General features: G+C 41.7%; 5 protein-coding genes across 6 annotated transcripts; 2 read left to right on the forward strand and 3 right to left on the reverse strand.

The window, feature by feature from the left end:
* Positions 1–1,910: 1,910 nt before the first annotated feature.
* BCIN_04g00010 (hypothetical protein) lies at positions 1,911–3,139 on the reverse strand. The gene is made up of 2 exons (XM_001548126.2): positions 2,697–3,139; positions 1,911–2,636 (listed from the first exon to the last, which is right to left on the reverse strand). The coding sequence occupies exons 1-2, from the start codon at positions 3,125–3,127 to the stop codon at positions 2,219–2,221; spliced, it is 849 nt and encodes a 282-aa protein (XP_001548176.1). The 5' UTR covers positions 3,128–3,139; the 3' UTR covers positions 1,911–2,218.
* Positions 3,140–3,294: 155 nt separating this feature from the next.
* On the forward strand, positions 3,295–6,407 carry BCIN_04g00020 (hypothetical protein). Its single transcript, XM_024692287.1, has 3 exons — positions 3,295–3,408; positions 3,461–3,611; positions 3,665–6,407. Exons 1-3 carry the CDS (start codon positions 3,321–3,323, stop codon positions 6,231–6,233), a joined length of 2,808 nt encoding a protein of 935 aa, XP_024548062.1. The 5' UTR covers positions 3,295–3,320; the 3' UTR covers positions 6,234–6,407.
* A 4,607-nt stretch (positions 6,408–11,014) lies between these two features.
* BCIN_04g00030 (hypothetical protein) lies at positions 11,015–13,601 on the reverse strand. The gene is made up of 3 exons (XM_024692288.1): positions 12,978–13,601; positions 12,714–12,922; positions 11,015–12,652 (listed from the first exon to the last, which is right to left on the reverse strand). The coding sequence occupies exons 1-3, from the start codon at positions 12,998–13,000 to the stop codon at positions 11,232–11,234; spliced, it is 1,653 nt and encodes a 550-aa protein (XP_024548063.1). The 5' UTR covers positions 13,001–13,601; the 3' UTR covers positions 11,015–11,231.
* A 548-nt stretch (positions 13,602–14,149) lies between these two features.
* BCIN_04g00040 (hypothetical protein) lies at positions 14,150–16,288 on the reverse strand. 2 transcript variants are annotated; one of them, XM_001548121.2, is made up of 4 exons: positions 15,932–16,288; positions 15,252–15,876; positions 14,628–15,204; positions 14,150–14,560 (listed from the first exon to the last, which is right to left on the reverse strand). In XM_001548121.2, the coding sequence occupies exons 1-4, from the start codon at positions 16,203–16,205 to the stop codon at positions 14,417–14,419; spliced, it is 1,620 nt and encodes a 539-aa protein (XP_001548171.1). In that variant the 5' UTR covers positions 16,206–16,288; the 3' UTR covers positions 14,150–14,416. The 2 variants fall into 2 exon arrangements, with proteins under 2 accessions (XP_001548171.1, XP_024548064.1); XM_024692289.1 differs by having other exon boundaries at positions 14,150–15,204.
* A 1,778-nt stretch (positions 16,289–18,066) lies between these two features.
* On the forward strand, positions 18,067–20,599 carry BCIN_04g00050 (hypothetical protein). Its single transcript, XM_024692290.1, has 2 exons — positions 18,067–19,198; positions 19,257–20,599. The coding sequence occupies exons 1-2, from the start codon at positions 18,666–18,668 to the stop codon at positions 20,146–20,148; spliced, it is 1,425 nt and encodes a 474-aa protein (XP_024548065.1). The 5' UTR covers positions 18,067–18,665; the 3' UTR covers positions 20,149–20,599.
* The last annotated feature ends 256 nt before the right edge of the window (positions 20,600–20,855 follow it).

Consider the following 20,855-nt stretch of genomic DNA (forward strand, 5'->3'; position numbering starts at 1 on the left):
ATGGAGATAAATCGCCACGTAGCGATAGCGACGTGCGAGGACACACTTGTGCTCATCACACAACGTTGATGGTCAGAATAAGAAATAGTAAATTTTTTACATTTTCAGTCTACAAGAGGAGGAACTATAAATAGTAGATTTTCTCGTCACGCGACCCATATGTCACGTTTCTCCGCGCACAATATACATATGATATAATAAGATGACTAGTCTAATGATTAGTCTAATATTGAAAGCAGGCTCGGGTTAACGACTAAAATGACTATATAAGCAGTGTGACACATGATTTTGAGGGTTAGGGTTATCTATTATTTCTTTTATTCTTTCGAAATCACGATCTTTATCTTGATCAAATGATTTAGATTACTTGATCACTATCTTATCGATTTTATCTAATCAATCTATATAGCTTTCGATCGTCTATTATTAAGTTATAATTCGAATTTATAACTAGCCGTCGGGGAAAGAGGATTTTCAGACTGTAGATTCGTGGAAGCTTTTTTTCTTATTTTTGAGGGTAGAATATCAGGGCATTCGGAGATCAATTCTATCAAGTGTAATGAAGCTAGCCATGAGAGAAAGAGCTCTGATATAAGCCAGAGCTCTTACTAGTACTAATTAAGGCTAGCTCCCCCTGCTCTAGGACCCACGTGAAATATACTTTCAAATAATAATGACCTGCTTATGTAAGGAATTGTAGTTTTTCTTTAATAATATGAATAATGATTTGCTTGCGTGACCTGATGGTTTACTAATCAAGGATGTTAAGATTTTGACCTGATGGCTTCATCGGCCGGAACAACCCTGCCCTAGCGTCGGCACATTACTTATGGCCAATCAGAAGGGATTTTATGCATCTGCAAATATGAAAATGGCCTGCTATAGAGATATATGATTACATGATACATGGAGTACATTTCCACTTGGCTTGCTTCTACCAATCCATAATCAGCTTAGTTAGTAAATACTGGCTTTTGTATTCTAGGCATTGTGTGCGGGAGAACGTGACCTGGAACGTGACACTATTATTACGGTTTTTATAGTTTCTCTTCCCGCAGACTAAATAAGACATTGATTTTCTACCCTGTTAAATTGACCTCTACACTGTGTGCTATTGCCCCAAGTGCATCCCCGCACCTCGCTGCCGCTACGTGGTGATTTATCTGTATTCACTATGCGTAGCTGTTAGGTTGACTATGTTGTATGCGAAGGCGTTTTTTGTGTGACCTCTACCACCTTCTACTCTTTTCCAGCACCAAATAGCTGCAAAAACTGTGTATTATTTAGATCAACCCACAAAGTTTGATAATGCTCTCTACTAAGCATGTTCTTCTTCCTTTCCTAAATTAGTCTACTATCATATTTACGTCGTTACAGAACATTTTGGAGCGTGTTGGGAGCATCTTCTACTTGACCTTGGATCGTAGGCGCCATTGTTGGTCGAGATTGAGACTGGACGAAGATGGCAGATTATTGCTCGAAGGAGGCTCTTAGACTGTTGGAAATCATTAGTAGTGAGGGAAGCTCATGAGTCACTGGAAATTAATACGAGGAAATATAAGAGAAGAAAAGGAAACAGGATTTCGAGGATGGAACTGGAAAGGAAGAGTACACAGTGAAAGCAGATTCTATGATTGTAAATAGTTAAGGGAAGTGAACGGGGATTTTGAGTTTTCATAATATAGACAGTTATCAAGGCAGAAAGGACAGACAGAACTTCTCATGGTGGATAGGAGAAGAAATAATAAAATAGGACTTTGAGTCAACATATTGGAGGGGTGCTTTGTGGGAATGCGGATTTCTGAGACGGGAAATCTAGTGTAATCACGTGCAATACATGCAGTTTGGCAAGTGTTCGAGGCTGTGTAAAATAACGACTATACTCGTCGAGTGCAGCAGCTTAAATCGTTGTACTTGGACATATGGTATTGCATTTATGAGAATGCCGATGTGTATATGTATTTATTTACATCCATCTCAATAGGACGTGTTATGTCAAATTAAACATGAATAATGCAGATAGTTACCATTCAAATCATCTCATCCTCAGACCACCAGTGGTGGACCACACGGTGATTACATAATTTTAGGCCTTGATTTTGAGGCAGGAGACTCCGGAAGGTCTTCCCTCCTTGTAGAATATCATACATCTTGCCTAGTGCCTATCCTCACACCGTGATATCATGAAGACTCTATCTTGGCATTCCATATCATATGATCAGTTTCTGCCGAAAGTGGTTCCACTAACTCCACCATTAATGATCCCAGCTTGAAAACCTGAGTTCTGAGAACCAAATGACACTGATGACACTGTAGTTGAACCGTTTTGATACCCCGCAGCTTTTGCGACAGCTTCTTCCTGCGACTTGGACAACAGCTGAGTCAACAACTTCTGCGATGCTTTCATCCCTAAAAATTCTTCTTCAAACTGTCGTACTGCTTCGGTTTTGTCCTCCCTGAATTCAACTGTGTCATCATCATCACCATCACTACTGAGGCTCAGCTCTTCCAACTTATTCTCTAACACCACCAGCTGTCGGTCCCCGGTAGAAATGGCATCTTTGACCTCAATTTGCTTTGCAGATATCGTTTTCTTGATTTCTTCCGTGATATGACTATGGCGGACGGAGCTGTATCTATTAAAGTAGAATTAGTACATTTTCCAGGATAGAAACAATTCAATCATGATTACTCACAAAGTTGCTATACTGACAATAGAATTAATAGCAAGCCTACAGTTTGAAAGCTGCTCTGATATAGCTTTGAGTTGCCCTTGTTTGAAGAATCCGACCTTTAATTGATCCTTCCATGATAATTTTCCACCTTCTGAGTGTTTGGTCCATCGCCGAAGATCAGCTCTGAAAAGGTCGCATGCTTGCGTGCAGCTATTAATCGTCGTTTCTGACTGCTCAGCTATACCTTCGCCAAGTAGGCTCCATTCTCTCTCGTCTACACTTTGAAGCGATTTGAGTGCTGCATCGACAGAATGCACATTTTCCACTAGCCGATTAACAGTTTTAGGTGCATCTTTGAGCTGTTGTAGATCTTCTAGTAGTAATCGTGTGCCGTGCAAGGCTGGCACAATTATACCTACGATACTAGCGGTGATACTGAGAGGATCAGCCATTTGTGAATGTCCATGATAGAAAGTTTGTGTAAAACAAGAATTCTAACTGTAAGTTGAGGCCTGTAAATGTCGGTCATCTGATTGGAGCGTTGTCGAAAGTTGCTGCGGCTGAAGGATAACGAATTTTATCAGCAAACACAGTTGCTGCAAAATACTGCATCACAAAAGTATCTTTATTGCAGCGGGATCCGCGATGTCTTTCGGCGACAACAACTCCGGCTTCCAAGCCGGAATAATCAACGGTGCAGTCAATACAAACTTTTATCACAATGCTTCTCCTGGTAAGTTGCGAAAGATCCATGTTGACCAGCGCTAAGAAGAGTTCCACTCTAGAACGGTTAGAAACTCCACCTAACCCAGCGGCCCTCATACCCTTCAGTCGCGATAAAGACTTTGTCGAGCGAGGGACAATACTCGACCAAATCTACGAGAAGTTCACTGCTTCAGGTTCTCGAACTGTGCTTGTTGGTCTAGGCGGCGTCGGGTATGCACATTGCAAATTCTCTTTCATTACACAGATGACTGACTGCACCAAAGCAAATCTCAACTTGCTATTGAATACGCGTACCAAACCCGAGATCGATCACAGGAGACATGGGTTTTCTGGGTCCATGCAAGTAATACCGCCCGATTTGAGCAAAGTTTTCGAGAGATTGCAAACTGCGTGAAGATTCCTGGCCGGCAAAATCCACAGGCCAATGTGTTTCAGCTTGTGCATGACTGGCTCCACGATGATAGGAAGGGCAAGTGGCTTGTTATACTTGATAATGCGGATGATGCTAGCTTTCTGGTCCAAGCTCAAAGTAAGGGCCGAGACGGGCAAACAAGCAATAACATTGAGAACACACGACCGCTTATAACATATCTTCCACATTGCCCAAATGGATCGATCCTTGTAACAACACGAAGCAGGGATGCTGCGCTAAAGCTAGTTGAACAACGCGACATTATTGCAATCGGACCTATGGGGATGGTAGAGGCGCTAGCACTTGTTGAAAAGAAGCTAGAAAAGTGTGACAATGACGACAATACCGCCGAGCTTGTTGAGGCACTAGAGTTTATGCCGCTTGCTATTGTTCAGGCAGCTTCATACATATCGAAAAGAATGCCACGTTATTCTTTACAAGATTATCTCAAAGACTTTCGAAAAAGTGATCGCAAAAGAACAAGTCTTCTTGACCGTGATAGCGAACAGCTCCGTCGAGATTGGGAAGCGAAGAATTCTATTCTTATTACATGGCAAATATCGTTTGACTACATCCGTAAAATAAGATCAACCGCTGCTGACTTATTGTCGCTTATGAGCTTTTTTGATCGGCAAGGAATCCCCGAGGCTCTTCTGCGAAGTCCAGATACGCATAGAAACCTGCATCGAAACCAGAAAAAAAGGAGTGATGATGATGATGATCATAATAGCATCAGTACTGCATGTAGTGATGACGATACAGATAAAACTTCGCAGTCTAGCATAAATGATGAATTTGAGGACGATATCTCACTTTTACAAGACTACTCGTTCATCTCCGTAACTGCAGATCGCACAACATTTGAAATGCACAGACTGGTACAACTAGCTACACGAAAATGGCTTGAAGATCAGAAACAGCAAGAGAAATGGAAACAGCAATTTATCAAAAATCTTAACGAAGAGCTTCCAACAGGAGAGTACGAGAACTGGGTACAGTGTCGGACGCTTTTTCCACATGCAAAATTAGCACTATTACATGAGCCCGAGGAACAGAACTCGTTACAAGAATGGGCTTCAATACTGTATAAGGCAGGATGGTACGCGTGGCAGATGGGGAATGGCAAGGATGCGGAAAAGCTATCGGTAAAGTCAATGAAAGTTAGAAAAAAGATCTTCGGACGAGAACATGATGATACGCTAAATAGTATGGCAATAGTAGGCTTGGTTTATGAATCTAGAGGCCAGTGGGATGCTGCTGAAGAGCTACAGGTCCAAGTGATGGAGACTTGCCAGAAGAAACTTGGAGTGGATCATCCAGATACACTTACCAGCATGGGTAATCTAGCGCTTACATATCGCATTCAAGGACGATGGGATGCGGCTGAAGAGCTACAGGTCCAAGTGATGGAGATTTGCAAGAAGAAACTTGGAGTGAATCACCCACATACACTTACCAGCATGGGTAATCTAGCGCTTACATATTACAATCAAGGACGATTGGATGCTGCTGAAGAGCTAGATGTGCAAGTGATGGAGACTTGCAAGAAGAAACTTGGAGTGGATCATCCAGACACACTTACCAACATGAGTAATCTAGCATTGACATATTCCAACCAAGGACGATGGGATGCGGCTGAAGAGCTACAGGTGCAAGTGATGGAGACTTGCAAGAAGAAACTTGGAGTGGATCATCCTTTCACACTTACCAACATGGGTAATCTAGCATCAACATATTGCATTCAAGGACGATGGGATGCGGCTGAAGAGCTACAGGTGCAAGTGATGGAGACTTGCAAGAAGAAAATTGGAGTGGATCATCCAGATACACTTACCAGCATGGGTAATCTAGCATCAACATATTGCATTCAAGGACGATGGGATGCGGCTGAAGAGCTACAGGTGCAAGTGATGGAGACTTGCAAGAAGAAACTTGGAGTGGATCATCCAGATACACTTATCAGCATGGGTAATCTAGCATCAACATATCGCATTCAAGGACGGTGGGATGCTGCTGAAGAGCTACAGGTGCAAGTGATGGAGATTTGCAAGAAGAAACTTGGAGTGAATCACCCACATACACTTACCAGCATGGGTAATCTAGCGCTTACATATTACAATCAAGGACGATTGGATACTGCTGAAGAGCTAGAGGTGCAAGTGATGGAGACTCGCAAGAAGAAACTTGGAGTGGATCATCCTTTCACACTTACCAGCATGGCCAACCTTGCCTACACATGGAAGGAACAGGATCGACATGAAGAAGCTCTGAAGCTAATGGAGGAATGTGTAGTATTACGGACCAAGATTTTAGGTATCAACCACCCTCAAACTTTGTCTTCTCATAAAAATTTACTTGTATGGCGAACAGTGGAGTTAGGAATTGATGCTTCGGCTGGTAGAAACCTGGATGCAAAATAATCCACGCAAGCAGAATCAATACGATAGCGCACTCTTGTCTGGGTTTGGGCCCATTTCGCTATGTACCTCTTTTCTATATACGCAAACTAGCGTTCATCTCAGACCTTCTTCACTCTCTGATTCATAATCTTAATCATAATACGATTTGACTTCGATGAATTGTATCCTTTAACAAATTTCTTATTCAGGAATCCTCTTGTTTCAGCTCATTACTATTCCTATCTAGTTGTTAAACGGTCGTTAGTGCCCAAGTTATGCTTAGTTCCATTCCGATATAGTACTGTGACTCCGAAGATGATGGCTGTTTTGACGATGGCCTCGTATTCACGCGTATTCTTGAAATCGATATTCTATGTGAAATAGTCTTTTGATGATCAGGAGTGAATAGCTTATGGAATATTAATTATAGTGGAAAACCTATCATGATTAAAGGTGGAATAGTGATGCAGCGAATATTTGGGTTTAGCTTCCAGGACATCAATTATTTTGTGTTACCGTAGCTGCGGTGTTGATGGCGGTTGATGGTGGGGTGGTGGTAATTGGCGTAACTGAAGTGCGGGGTAACCATGGCGGGGTAAGTAAGAGCTACAGCTGGAAATGCCTCCAACCTCATGTTGTGATTTATTGACAACGAGGGTCAAACGTTATTTTCACACATTGAGAAATAGATTAAATCCACAAATAGTATTACATTCCGTTCTCATATTCATATTGCATACATTACATCTCTGGAACAAAGTGAGATCAACCCCTCACCGTGTAATATTGCCCCTTTGTACAAAGGGAGTAGATGGAATGTTCCCTTACTTTAACCTTGAATTTCTACATATGTGTTATTTCTGTGCGCTTTCCAATTGTTCAATAGTAATTTCATGAAATATCGTCTAATATCGTCTAATATCGTCTAACATGGAAAATGGCAACCTACCTAACCAAACTATCAGGATTTATTCGAGGACTTACACCTCTGTTGAGGTTCCGACAAGGTATATAGTCACTATTGGAGAGTCTTGAGAGATATGCAGAGGCTACATGGCTATTGTTACCCACATGAGCGAAGCGGAAAAATTGTGTGCATTAGCTACTTTTATTCTCAGGTTTTTCTACAGCATCCAGGGGCTGTTGTTGAACTCTGATTTGAGTCAAGATTGATTTCTTGTTCTCCCGAAACTCTTGCATAGAACCATCAATGTGTGTCTTCAATGAATGATACTGTTTCTCCAGGAATGATTAGTCCAAAGTAACAAGAGGGTGATTGACTGTGCTTATTCTTCGGATAAATCTCCTCAGGTAAGCAAGAGTATACATAATTGTTGGTACGAGAAGGATACGGAAGACGTAGCACCCACGAATCTCGTAGGTCCTGTATGTCTAATTGTATTCTGTCTAAAGAGCTAGCTACGTATTGAAAGTAGTAAGCCTTTATAAGGCTTACTAAAAGAGCTAGTCTCTTTCGCATTCGCTTAGGGCTTTATTACAGTTGCTATATTACAGTGGTAATTGAATTGAAGTTATTCACTTCGTTCACACAATAATACATCAAAAGAAGTTCCTATCCACGTGCACTGATATGTTACAGGACGTACCGCAACATTGACATTGCGCAATGAGCTAGCTTATTGCTCAATAAACTAGGTTTCGGTGTGTCCTGTGGTATAGCGTAGCAAATTAAAATCAGGGCATTGCGCAATGTGCTTAGGATATACAGAACCATTACTCAATATCCTAAGCTCATTGCGTAATGGATTATATTATATACATAAACAGAGTGTTTTCTCCTTCGTTATTCTGAGATCGTAATATCACCATTTTCCAATAATAAACCTCCTAAATCTGATCGTGTATAAACAAGCCCTCAGCTTACCTGTTATCCCATATGATTTACACAAATTGGTTGATTTGTGCAATTTATTAGAGTAAATCAATCAAATTGATTAATTCAGTTCATTTTTTATGAATTCAATAGATCTACTGAATCTAATGAATCTAGTAAAATTAGTAAGATTAATGAAATAGGTGAAATAAATGAAAGTGGTAAAAGAGGTACTTTTCATGGATTTGGTGTATTTGGTGTATTTGGTCAATTCATTCTGGTCAATAAATTTAACTGACCAGAATGATGGTAAAACTGATTCAATATTTAATGGAGAAGCCATTTTGAATAATTTTTAAAAGAAAATATATATATGTAGTAAATAGAAGGTAATTGAATGAATTGAATTTGAAATTCTAAAGTGAAATTGATGAAATTGTAGTGTAGTGGGTACTAAGGGCTGTTACGATATGAGCTATTTCATTGCGGAACAGCCTCATATTCCTAGAATTACGCTACGTCCTGTAATAGATAAAAGCGAAAAAACAGTCACGCGGTGATTTCAAAATGTTCAATTTCCCTCGAACTCATCAAGACTCGTCTTTGGCTTCTTAATAGAATCCGCCGTTCTTTGAATCATCTCACTAAATTCCTTTCTTTCCTCGAAAAGACTTCTCCAAATCATTCAGCAAAGCTCAATCCAAGACTTGTGCTACCTTTCTCTATGATCGCAAAGTCTTTTAGTAAGTTGTGCCTCCTAGTAGTTGGGTCTCACCATTAATGTTATTATCATGGAAAGCTACCATTCCAACCGCGGTATATAGAATGAAAGTTGTGCCAATAAGAAAATCGATATGAAAGACTCACAATCTTCATAGGGGTATCACCATGATATGCACAAATGATTCGAGCATTGTCACTGAGACGAACAACTACACAAACGCGAATGAATGTTTTAGCTCAGATTGCCTAGTCTTAGAAGTAGCAGTTAGGGCCCGTTCGGATCAAAAAAAAAATTGACATTAGACCAATATATTAGACATATTAGACCTAATATGGTGTTTACCGAACGCAATATTAAGCCCAATATATACTAGCTCAAATAAATGCGTTTACCGAACGCAATATTAGATCTAATAAAATATTGAGTCTAAGAATCTTAAAGTGACAAATGCAACAAATTTTCTTAACCTTTCTCATACAGTGGCCAACAGCAGCTTTTGAGGTCTAGTTGGGCTAATATATTTGAGAAAAAGCGTTATCTTCTTCATTTTCAATTCAACCTCGCACGTCCCAATATTACCCCAAATATATTAGCTTCATTCAAATACCAATATTTCAAATCCCTTGCCATTTTATTATTATTAGAGATTTCATCAATAAAATAAAAGATCGATCCGAACGAACCCTTATTTTTGTAGCTCCACCCTTTTCGTGATTGCTTTTCATCCGGGTAGTTTAACAAGCAGCTTCGTCCCAGAAAATCATCTGCAGAAAGGAAATTGGAAGCGGAAGTGATGGAATCAGTTCTCAGCCGAAAAGTTCCGAATGGTCATGAATTTTGGATCAATTTTTTGAAGTCAAGCTCTTTCACGCAAACTGCCACCCTCAGCTCAGCGACTCTTATGGCGGTCATTTCTTTGGATGCTACAGACTTCCGGCTTCGTGCGGTTCGAAAAAACAAAAACTTTGAGGGCCAACTTCTCGCTCGAAAACCGTGTTTGGAGAGTCAGTTCTTCTGGAGATCGATGCTTACTTTTCGGGAGGGGGCAGGGCCTGTGAAAGAAGTTCTAACATAGAGTGCTATGCAAAATTGTTGATACAAACACGTGAAAGAAAAGAACATTCTCCAGCGCTTATATCTCATCTCTCAATGTCTCGAAAGTAGATTAGAAACCTTGCTTTTTCAAGTCTCTTTATGTATGAATATTTTTCAGTCTCTCGTTCCAAGCATATCTATCATGACGGGAGTATTCAAGCCAAGTCATAAATTCATTTATATCAACATCAGACTGGGGGACGAGTGGTACATAGTTTCCTTCTTCAAACTTAAAAAAGGGGGAGTGGCCGAGAGACTAAGCTTCTCGTCTAGCCTTGTATTCTGTACCTGGTAATTTTTTCTCTTCGATGACTCCCCATCTACATATCCGTCTCATACTGGAGGGTCCGGATGAATAGAGCTGTAAAGTTGTGTTTTACTTACCTTTAAACTTCATCATAGGCTGCTTCTTGAGAACTGAAATTATTCATTTCCTTCTTGTTACATCCTCAAGATTAGCATTCTTATATCTTGCCGTGTCTCTAGAGCCCTTCGTTGACAATGAGATGCTTGGAAACAATCTAGTAACCTACATAAAAATACAGACCCAGGATCTCACATGCAAATCCCAATTGGCTGACTGGCTGGTCTAACAATCAATAGAGCGACTTGTTAAATCGAATCAGTACTTATATTCAGTTTACCACTTCTTCAAGTACGCGAACTTAGCGACAGAATATTTCTCTCGGAGAATATTTTCAATAAAGGGGTTTCTTTTCGTCGGAAGACCTTTTCTTGTCAGAGCGGAGAAGAAGAGCTTACTTATGTTATAAATTATCCTTTTGGTAAACTCTCATACTTAGGAAAGTAAGAAGATCAATTTAAAGATGATAAATGAAAATTCCAGCCAACTAGCTAAGTAAACTGATTTTCATAAGCATCAGAATCCATCTGAAGCACTGAATGAGTGTTCTTACCCTGAGCTCTTCGCTAACAATGCCTCCGCAGAGAACCTCGTATCGAACACCCCTCCTTCTAATGCAAATAATATTTTGAAAGCAAACCCTTCACCCTCCGGTGTCTCATGGCAATGATTGCGTTAAAAGATTCTGAATGAAGACTAGGAGTATTGTATCATCGGCTCAAGAATAAATCGCATGGCAACAGAATTCATGATAATGAATGCATGCACAGTGTGCCAATGTTCATTGGACGGGTGAAACATTCGAGATTAATATTATTCTATCGTGCTTCTTATCTCTTGCCATTGGTCAATACACCCATTCATTGGTACACATTATATATACACATCGTAGGCCATTAAAATCATAACAAAATTGTACAACACTTCCGCGGAGACATCTCACAAAGACTACAGCACTCCTTGCCTGGACCAAGTCTGGCAATTTTCTAACCCACACTAATGTCAAAAGAAACCAATAGGCATAACTCTGTTCCCAGCACTCTTTGATGTCGTCGCACTAACCGCAGTGCCACTCACTGTACCAGTTCCAGTTCCCGTGTCACTTGTCGAACTCGTCTTCGTTCCAAAAGTTCCCTCTTCACTTTGAGGAAATGCAGTTGCGGATGGCGTGGAATAAGCTCCCTTAACGCCACCACCCGAGCATTTATCTGGCACTCCTTTGGCGATAGCAGATGCAGCTCCCCAACTAGGACCAGACTTCCCCTCTCTGGCTCGTTGCATGGTGAGGAAAGATGCATAAGACCATGTGAGATCTACTGCACTTAAAGCGGTACCATTTTCACGGGAAAATTGTTCCGCTAGTGCTCCGTCTTCTGGTGTGTATGTTTCAGCGATTGATACAAAGCCATCTGCATAATCTTGCATGGCTTTTACTATATCCTTGAATTGGCTTGAATCACTTGCGAATGTACCTGTCTCTATCCCGGGGACTAAGTCGGTGAAAAAGTCCTGGCTAATGTCGGTTATGGTAATACTTTCCGTGGTGTTATATGTCCATAGAGCATCATAAAGTTGTTCTGCTGCAGCGTATGTGCATATATACCAAGGATTTCCTCCTTGATAAACATCTTCAGCATAACGTCCGATAGCTGCAGCTTGTCCTGTTGATGCATTCGAATTGATAGTATAAATAGAGCGGAAAGAATCAACCAACACTTTGTGGTTTGCAAGGGCGCGGTCAGAACAAGGTTGGAAAGTGGTAGAATCACATCCCACAGCTTGATCAGGATCAAAAGTATGAATCGAAGTCAAAATTGAATTACAATCCAACCCGGAACGATCATAAGTTGACGATTGTACTTGGATGTTTGAATTTATGCTAGCTCCATTCCAATAATCCTGTAGCATGCAAAGGACCTCTGGGGCTTGTTCCTCGCAATCGTTACATGACTCTCCGAGGGCAGTGGCGAATTTTGCTCCTTCTACCAATGCTCGATGTTGAACGGCGGTGGTAAAAAACGATGATCCATTAATTTCTTCCCATAAATCAAAACCGGAGAAGTTCCAATACTGAGAAACATATGCCAAGTCGTTCCGAACAATTGGCCAGATGATTTCCTTGACAGTATCATTTTGTCCCAAGGTAAGGCGATCGTTACCAAATGAAATCAAAGCTATGGCGCGTAAAGCTGGCCCATCACGTTGAGGGCGCCCCCATTCACCTAAAAATGCAGTTTCATTCGTGTAATATTTTGGTTCTGCCAAACCTGCTCCTGTCGCCAAGTCTCCAGATGGATTGTCGACGGTTTGCAGTTTTGCTTGAGCAGTAACATAATCTTCAATAAGACTTTGGAGACTCGAATTGCCAGTATCGATAAGATATTTGAAAGTCAAGGCCGAATCACGGGTCCAAGTGTAAAAGTCTAATCAATATCGATGTCAGTGCTGCCTACCGACCGAATTCAAGGGTGTCAATTGACTCACAATTAGGATCAACTGTACTTGGGCTTGCAACAACAATTCCGGCACTCGCACCCTGAGCCTTAGAACCATCAGGACCGATGTTATTTAGGATACCCTGAAGGGAGATTGGACTTTGAGCCGTCAAATAATCATCGATTGTACCCGTCGTACGCGTAGATAATTTGGAATGTTCAAGATTTTTGGCCGACGATAAAGCCCCAGCGACAAATCTATTCCAACATCAGCACACTTTGAACGAATCAGGGATTCAATGATACGACTTACGCAGTAGCTCGCTCCCACAGCATGGTTGTAAAGTTGAGAGGATATTTGGAATTTAGGTATTGTCAGCAAGTTGTGGGTATCGAATTCTGAAGGATCAAGATTGATTAAAAAAGCGCGCAACGATTGCCCGCGTGAGCGAATGGGAATGGGAATGGGAAAAGAAGTTGCGAGTCCACAATTGCCACCGATATGATTATTCCAAATTTTAGTCGGCGATATTCGATTCAAGAAGAGAAGGACTTGACAACAGAAATAATAAAAGCATCGTGAAATATCGTACTTGTAATCCATCCTTCACCGCAAAACACCCAGGTGAGTTTGTGTGCCAAACAAAAGGCTAATTGTCCTTCATTCTCGTGTTGTCAATATTGAAATTGTTTAAAATGAAACAAAAACGCGGGAATTTCCAAACTTGGTGTGATTTGTCGATCTATCCACAAACCAGTCCCATAATGTTACTCCAGGTTACCAGATCTACCCCCTGCGATGCATGCTCTAACCCATTCATGATTAGTTTTGATGCAGCAACATGACCTCGGAAATTACTCTGGGACGACTCTATTGAAATCCGTAAAGAGGTGTGAATCACCACCGGCTATCTCATTCTCGTTGGATTCTGGCGCCGGTGAAGATTTGATGAGATCGATAGAGACATGCGACGAACTGTGAGAGCAATATCCCAGAAAACAATTCTCCGCTCACGTGCAAGTCATGCCACCCAATTATGCCAGGGGGTATTGAAATCTCTTAGCGAATGGCGGAGCCGTTGAACCCGAGTACTACGCTACATAATTACCAATTACCCGTGCTTCCACCCGAAGGAAACCTCCACAAGTTTCCCCACGGATCGTGGCACCACTTACCTTATCGACCTCGGGGATTTTGTGGATTGCGAGATAGACCTGACCGGGCAAGCTCGTGAATGTTTGAGTCAATAATCGCCTTGCACTCTACGGAATGCCTTTATCGTTACTCGGTATCATGTGGCGGTTATAGAGAAGGATCATTCACTCCCCATCTTACCTTTTCAATAGGGTTATGCCAGTTGCCCGTATTCTTGCATCCTTCAAGTATATCTCGTACGTGTCACGTCATTTAAATGTTGATGCGGTATCGCCGTTGCATAAATCATACATAAGGTGACTGTGTGGCCCAGAACTTAAAATTGGTTCTGGGTAAAGGGGCACGTTTTATTTTGGTGTGGGTGGTATTCATGTCATGCTAGTTCACACAGCTAACGTGCTATTTATAAGGTTGTAATGCAAGAGTTGACATAATCGAGTTAATTTTCCTACGACTAAGACTGCAAGGGGCTGATAAAGATCCCAGAAAAAACCAATCGTATAGTTATGCAAATTCAATTTTAGCTTGACTTCTGACAATCAAAAATTATTTTCTCGCACGTTCGTCGTAACTTCTATTCCTTCCCTCTAGTAATCTCACCAAGTGAATCCAGGAATGTCTCTTTTCTCAAGCTTCATCCAGATATCGTCCCAATAAAACATAGCGCCCACCAAAATACGTTTTGGGGATGGAGTTTCTTTGCTTGGGAGGCACAGTCGTGGATTGAATGCTCGGAAGAACTGTTCACTGTTAGTAATGGAATGGCCCGGACAGGTAACTAACGGGGCAGGAGTCAGGATTACTTACCATCAAAGGAGTCTTCATCAATTCAATCATTGCAAGATCCTTACCCAAACAACTTCGAGTGCCATATCCGAAAGTAGCAAGATATTTATCAAATACTTTACCAGCTTCTCCATTATTTTCCAACCATCTTTCGGGTCTGAATTCGTTCGCATCTTTTCCATAAACTGCCGGATCACGGTTCGCCATGTACGCAGTGCTGGTCACTTCAGTTCCAACTGGAATGGTTTTCCCATCGATTACAAGTGGAGCATGATCAGCTTGCACGAGACGAGGAAAGATATTAGGAGCCGAAGGACATAAGCGTAAGGATTCTTTGACACAAGCAACATAATATGGACAGTTCTTGGAAACTTCTGACGCGGCCGGAACGGGGGTAGATAATACACCGCTTTCGAAAGCGGCGTCAATCTCAGCCACCATTTTAGCGTATACTGTAGGGTTGGAAAGAAGGTAAGCCATCATTGCTCCCATGGTCGTTCCGGTAGTATCGGCACCGGCTGTGAATAATAGCATGCATTCGGCTCGGATATGATCCTCGGTGAGTGGTTGACCTTGGGCATCACGAGCCTCATAAAATCTGATTTGTTAGCCTTGTCAAAGACAAACGAGAAAGGGTTATCATACGATTGTAGCAAATCGACTCTGCCTTTATCTTTTCCTCCCTCAGCAAGTTCCTTTTGTCTAGCTTTCATGATTCTGTTGGTCCATCTTATCAAGAACCCCATTCCCCCCTTATCTTTTTCACTAGAGACAAGGAAACGCCCAAGCCAAGTCTTCTTGATGAACTCAACAAATGGATACATTCTGCCAACAATACCAAAGTAAAAGAATCCTTTGTGGAGTTCTTCAATCAAATCATCAACATCAGTAGCAGTATCCACAAATCCAAAAGCCTCTCCGAATCCGACCAAGCTGATAACATCGAATGCAGCAAATGTTGCCCATCTCGACATATCAAAAGCTTTGTCTTGTTGAGCAAACATGTCATTCAATTTTCTGATCCAAGCAATGATAATATCGTCAATGAGCGGTTCATTCTTGACCATCTTAGACATCGAGTATGGCCCAGCGATCAATCGACGGAAGTGAGCATGGTGCGAATGTTGTTGCATATTGAAGACTGATTCTCCTGGACCAAGTGCACCAGTGACGTACCATTTTGTCTTTACAGCTTGACGATGGTAAATCTGGGGCAGGGAAAGAGCTGATGGAATTAACAGTTCTGTTGGTGATATCCGAAGAATGTTTGCTATAACTGCATTAGAGCTGAAATATTATATGATCGGGTCAATGGCTATACATACTGTTTTTCTCCTTGAGTAAACGGTCATACGTTTCCAGTTCGATGCCCCTAATGTTCTGATATGTGTGCCAAAGTCTGGTCACTGATCCCCAAAAGGGACCATCAAAATCTTTGAGAGGATGGAAATATCTGTAGTAGACAATCTGGTATATGAATTGCACAAGAAAGGCAATGGCAAGACCACCAGCCAAGTTTGGGCCTGTCAAGTACGGGCCGAATCTAGACACAGGTGAGTCTATCTCGACGATTTTCGTAGTTCCGTTTAGAGCATCCATTTTGGTTGCTACCGGAGACAATAAAAGAATTGAATGAAGTAGAACAGTTGAAGAAGACACAACTGAATGGAGATGATAGAATCTGTGTCCCTTTTGAAGACCTGAACATGTCTATATATGCTTCCAGTCTGGACCTTAATCAGAATGAACTCGGCTCTTTTCCGCATGTTGCTGATTATGCGTTTCGATTCTATATCCCTTCCATGCCAACCTCATGCTAGCCGAAGCAAGATCTCCGGCCTCGCCAACCCCACTTATATCTGACATCTCACCAGAACCCCCATGATTGCTGGACAAATAGACCGTAATGTGTAGTCATCAAGGAAAACGTACGGTAATTCTAACCAGAGGGGTTTGCGGAATTGAAGATGACAGTCATATTATCCAGCCCAATTCTTCCGCGGAGGCTTCTTTGATTCTTCAACGGGTGGACTGGCAATAACCCCTGCAGTACCGTGCCCACGACTCCTTTGGAAACTGGGGGTGAGATTTCGTAACTTGTATCTCCGGCTCAGTGGTTCAGTAACTTTCTGGGGTCATTATTCGATTGATGCTAGTTTAGAAGCACTTAATTTTATGTCGAATAACATTGCAGAAATGGTATACATCAATTGCATCTGAGATTGTGTGCTTGGGCAGTGCAGAATTGTTGTAATGCAATTCCGTGGAGAAGAACGTTGCAATAATCGCGCTTGTCTTCCTTTAATATATTATCAGCTTTTGAGATCCTACATGGCTCTGCAAGGTCGAAATTTGACCCATTGAGAATTGGAGTTGCACCAAGAAACGATGTTTGCAGTCAATATTTTAACCTTAAAACCTTAAACTTGTGTAACCAACTTAATTTTGCGTGGGGTGCATCTGCCACGAGAAAACGTGAAAATCACGATTGAACCAAACGAACGGTTCTGTGACAAGCATTTTAGCAATCCAAGTCTGCAAGAAGAGATGCACGTGTATCTCCAATTGGCATTGATCGTCTCGTTATACCAAAGTATAAGGCGACATGCTAAGATGAGATGACGAGAAATTCCAAGTAATTAACTCGTCAACAAAGAAAGGCCATTGCTACAGTAATCCTTGCCATCATTACTGTTTCGATAATTCATTATGTGAACAATGTCCGCGGCAGTACAACCTCACATTGAACCAACACTGTCGGAGAATGCAATGACTCCAAAGCCTTACGAAGGAGTCTCCCACGTTCCCTTTCTAACAATCTATTAGCCCATCAACCTACTAATATAATGCAGTGAGCCTAGACATATGATCTGCAAGATACAGAGCTTTCTAACTAGCAGTGGTCGGTGTCAAATCTCTTATTCCTGACGAGCTAGTCGGTCATTGAGATCTCGTCACCACACTCACCACATCTAACTTGCACAGATACGAAAATTGCGAACAGACTCCAAGTTAATTTTTCTGAACTGCCCAGGAGTTTCGTCGGGTATTGTATGTAGCGCTTATGATGCGGTGAACCAGGAGTTCGACTTACAAATATCCTACATTTCGGTCTCGGAATAAATCACGGCTTGCCAAAAGCTTGAGCAAGGGAACGTTCTCCGCGGTATGCATTGTCCTGCTTTTCTAGGTAGCCTGAATTAGGTATCTCCACGGCCGAAATAGAATGATTTGTTTATTTCTGTACGCGCGGGGATAAAACTAATCCCAAAAGGTTTAGTTCCGCACATGTGATCGCCAAGTCAACCAAACATAAAACGCCCGGGTGATTTTCTTGGTGCAGTTCGCTGAATGATGCCATATCATAGTAAGCGTGTACCGGAGTTAGTAAGATATCTTCATTTCATTGAAATGGTACTTTTCGCCGGGCTTTTCTTAATAGGTTCGCTTCATTCTGTAAGGCTACAAACCCTGAAGGTTCACATTGCCCAATTTGGCAATCTAACAACGAAGAAAAGTGGATACGCTAAATTCCGCACCGTAGTTACGGAAAGCCTTTTACCATGCGTCTTTAGGATTCCAGGAGAATTAAATTATGGAGACAGTTCAAGCAAACGAGCCAGCCGTTTTAGGTAGTATCGGAGATGGAACGATTTGATACTACATCGCCAAGCATGGTACATTGTAGCACTCGATATAGGAGATGTCAGGATAGTGCACTATTCTCCGTAGGAATAGATTGATACTGTGATGGAATTTCAATCATGACTCCTCCTAGCCAAACTGGGTAGAAATTGACCTCTTGGTGGTAACTCAGTAATGGAGAAATAGGAGTATAGCCTTATGGTACTAACGATGTGACATTATTGAGACATCCATAAATATCCCCTTATCCTCCTTCGAAGTAACACCACTCATCCATTCAGCAACCTTTCAACAATCATCATTATCTATAAAGCATTGAGACTTCAGTCATTCGCATCTTCTGAACATAAGAACAATCTCTTAAACCAAGATTCTCGAGTTTCTCAACCTATTCATCCTGCCAATCCTTTCAAGATGTCGAACTTAGATTTGATCATAGCAAATACTCATTTATCCATTCTCTATCTATTTCCTGTTGCCATCTTTGGCCTCTTTCTCAACCTCTATCGCAGAACCATCCTTGGAAGATCAAACCAACAAAAGTTGCAAGCTGGTGATGCATTTGCGGCTGTGGAAAAAACAATTACTTACGAACCTCATGCTGCCCAGAACTCACTTCGAGATTTAATCGAGATCGATGGAGCTGGAACATGGCCACCTACAACTGTATATGGTGATGCTTGGCCAGAAGTCCTTCGACCATTCCACGACATCTATCAAGCTATGGCCCCTGCTCTATCAATTGCAGAACTTAGTGGCGATGATGTCAAGAACTTTCAACGATGCTTGGACTTCCGTGTACAAATGAGAACACTTTACAATGATCAAGTCAACATGGGCGAAGTAAAAGCCCTCTTAGATGCAGCAGAAAATGATGAGAACATTCTATCCCGGGCAGCTTGGAATGGTCTGTTTGCTTGTATTGCCTTGTCCAGACACTCTTTCCGGTCAGTACCACTATTCTATATCACACTTAAAAGTGGGATTTTCACTAACATTCCAAAGATGGGGAACAATTCCTATAGTTAAACTTGCCCAGGAAGAAAAAGTCGTCGATTTCCCTGCCTGTCTCGATCTCGCATGGCCATACCTCAAGAGAAGATATGGTGTTACATCTCAAGGTGGTAATGTCGCAAGTAACTACCTCTGCAACTTTGATGATAAAGATCAGATTGTCTACCCAATCAATCCCACGATGGACGATCTCATTCAATCTGCCGAATATCACTTTGGTCATGTCTTCCCTCACATTGAAAGAGAAGCTCTCCCAATCTACCATATGGTAACTAGAGCCATTCAACAATATTCTAATGGCGACCGTGCTGGTACCCTCCATTCGCTCAAAGGAATCAACAAGGAATTGCGCACGCCCCTTAAGACCTATTATGAAACCATGCATGAATCCAAAATTTCCCGAAAAGTTTGGATGCACTATGCACAAGGATTTCAAGGCTGGGCTGCAGGTGATATCGACCCCGTCACTGGAGAATATACTGAATACGACGGTCTGTCAGGCAACCAATTGTTATTACCGCAGATCATGGATGCTTTCTTAGGACTTGAGAGATACTTGAACGAGGAGAACACACAACGCTACATGCCAAACTTACAACGCAAATTCCGTGAAACAGTCGCTGAGTACAGCTTCCGCAATGAGGCCAAGACAAAAGGAGACGACGAGATCGAGGAACAAATGAACAATATTGTCAAGCAAATGAGAGTTTTCAGAACGGCACACAGAGTTAGGGTCAAGCCATACTTGAGTGTACCCGCTCCAGAGCGTATGATCATGACAGCTGGAAAGTCTGTGCTAGAGAAGGGTGATGTTCACGACTACGAGTCTGCTATTGCACCTCTAGACAAGATGTTAAAGGATAGACTATTGGCTACCAAATAGATTAGATTGTGATATACTTGTCACATTTATTAGACGCCAAGCTAGAACTGGGTTACTCAGGCACCAGAGATACCTGTTCACCTCACTACTTTCTTTCGTTTGTCTTGGCAGGGTAGGACGGCGCTTGTTTGGGTGTTTTCTCCTTCTGGATATGTGTTAGGGTTAGGGAAATAGATAAAAATAATAATGCAATGATGATTTAAAATCCCAAAAACTGATAGCAGCCATAATTAATTGGTGGCTCCACTTGGCAATCCTTCGGCCATGGTGTTCTCGAGGTACCGGTGGCATTGTCCTAGATGAATAGGTGTGATATATCTAGCAGTTCTCTGATTGGCGACTCCCACTGACAATCCTGTAGTGACGCTCTTTTTGAGCAGGCTCGAGGTGGCATTGTTCCAAACAGGCATGCGTAGCGTTACCATGTGAAAAATATATCGAGAAGGAGGTATCTTAGATGAGGTTGATATTGAGATACCCCACTTTCATGTGGCACGGCTTTGTCACTCAGCCACATGTAGTCAAACCAGTTGTAACCTCTACCAGGGGTTCTCATGTCTTATATAATCCATTTCCATCCACTTTTAACCTAAAATGTAACTCCGGAAATGAAACAATCCCAAATCCTCTTTCTTTTGGAAACGTTCCCTCTTTTGTAGTATATGACTTGTGATAGGATTCTTTAGATGTCAAGCTTAAATTATCTG

This window comes from Botrytis cinerea, chromosome 4, assembly GCF_000143535.2.
Source record: "Botrytis cinerea B05.10 chromosome 4, complete sequence".
Taxonomy (NCBI): Eukaryota; Fungi; Ascomycota; class Leotiomycetes; order Helotiales; family Sclerotiniaceae; genus Botrytis; species Botrytis cinerea.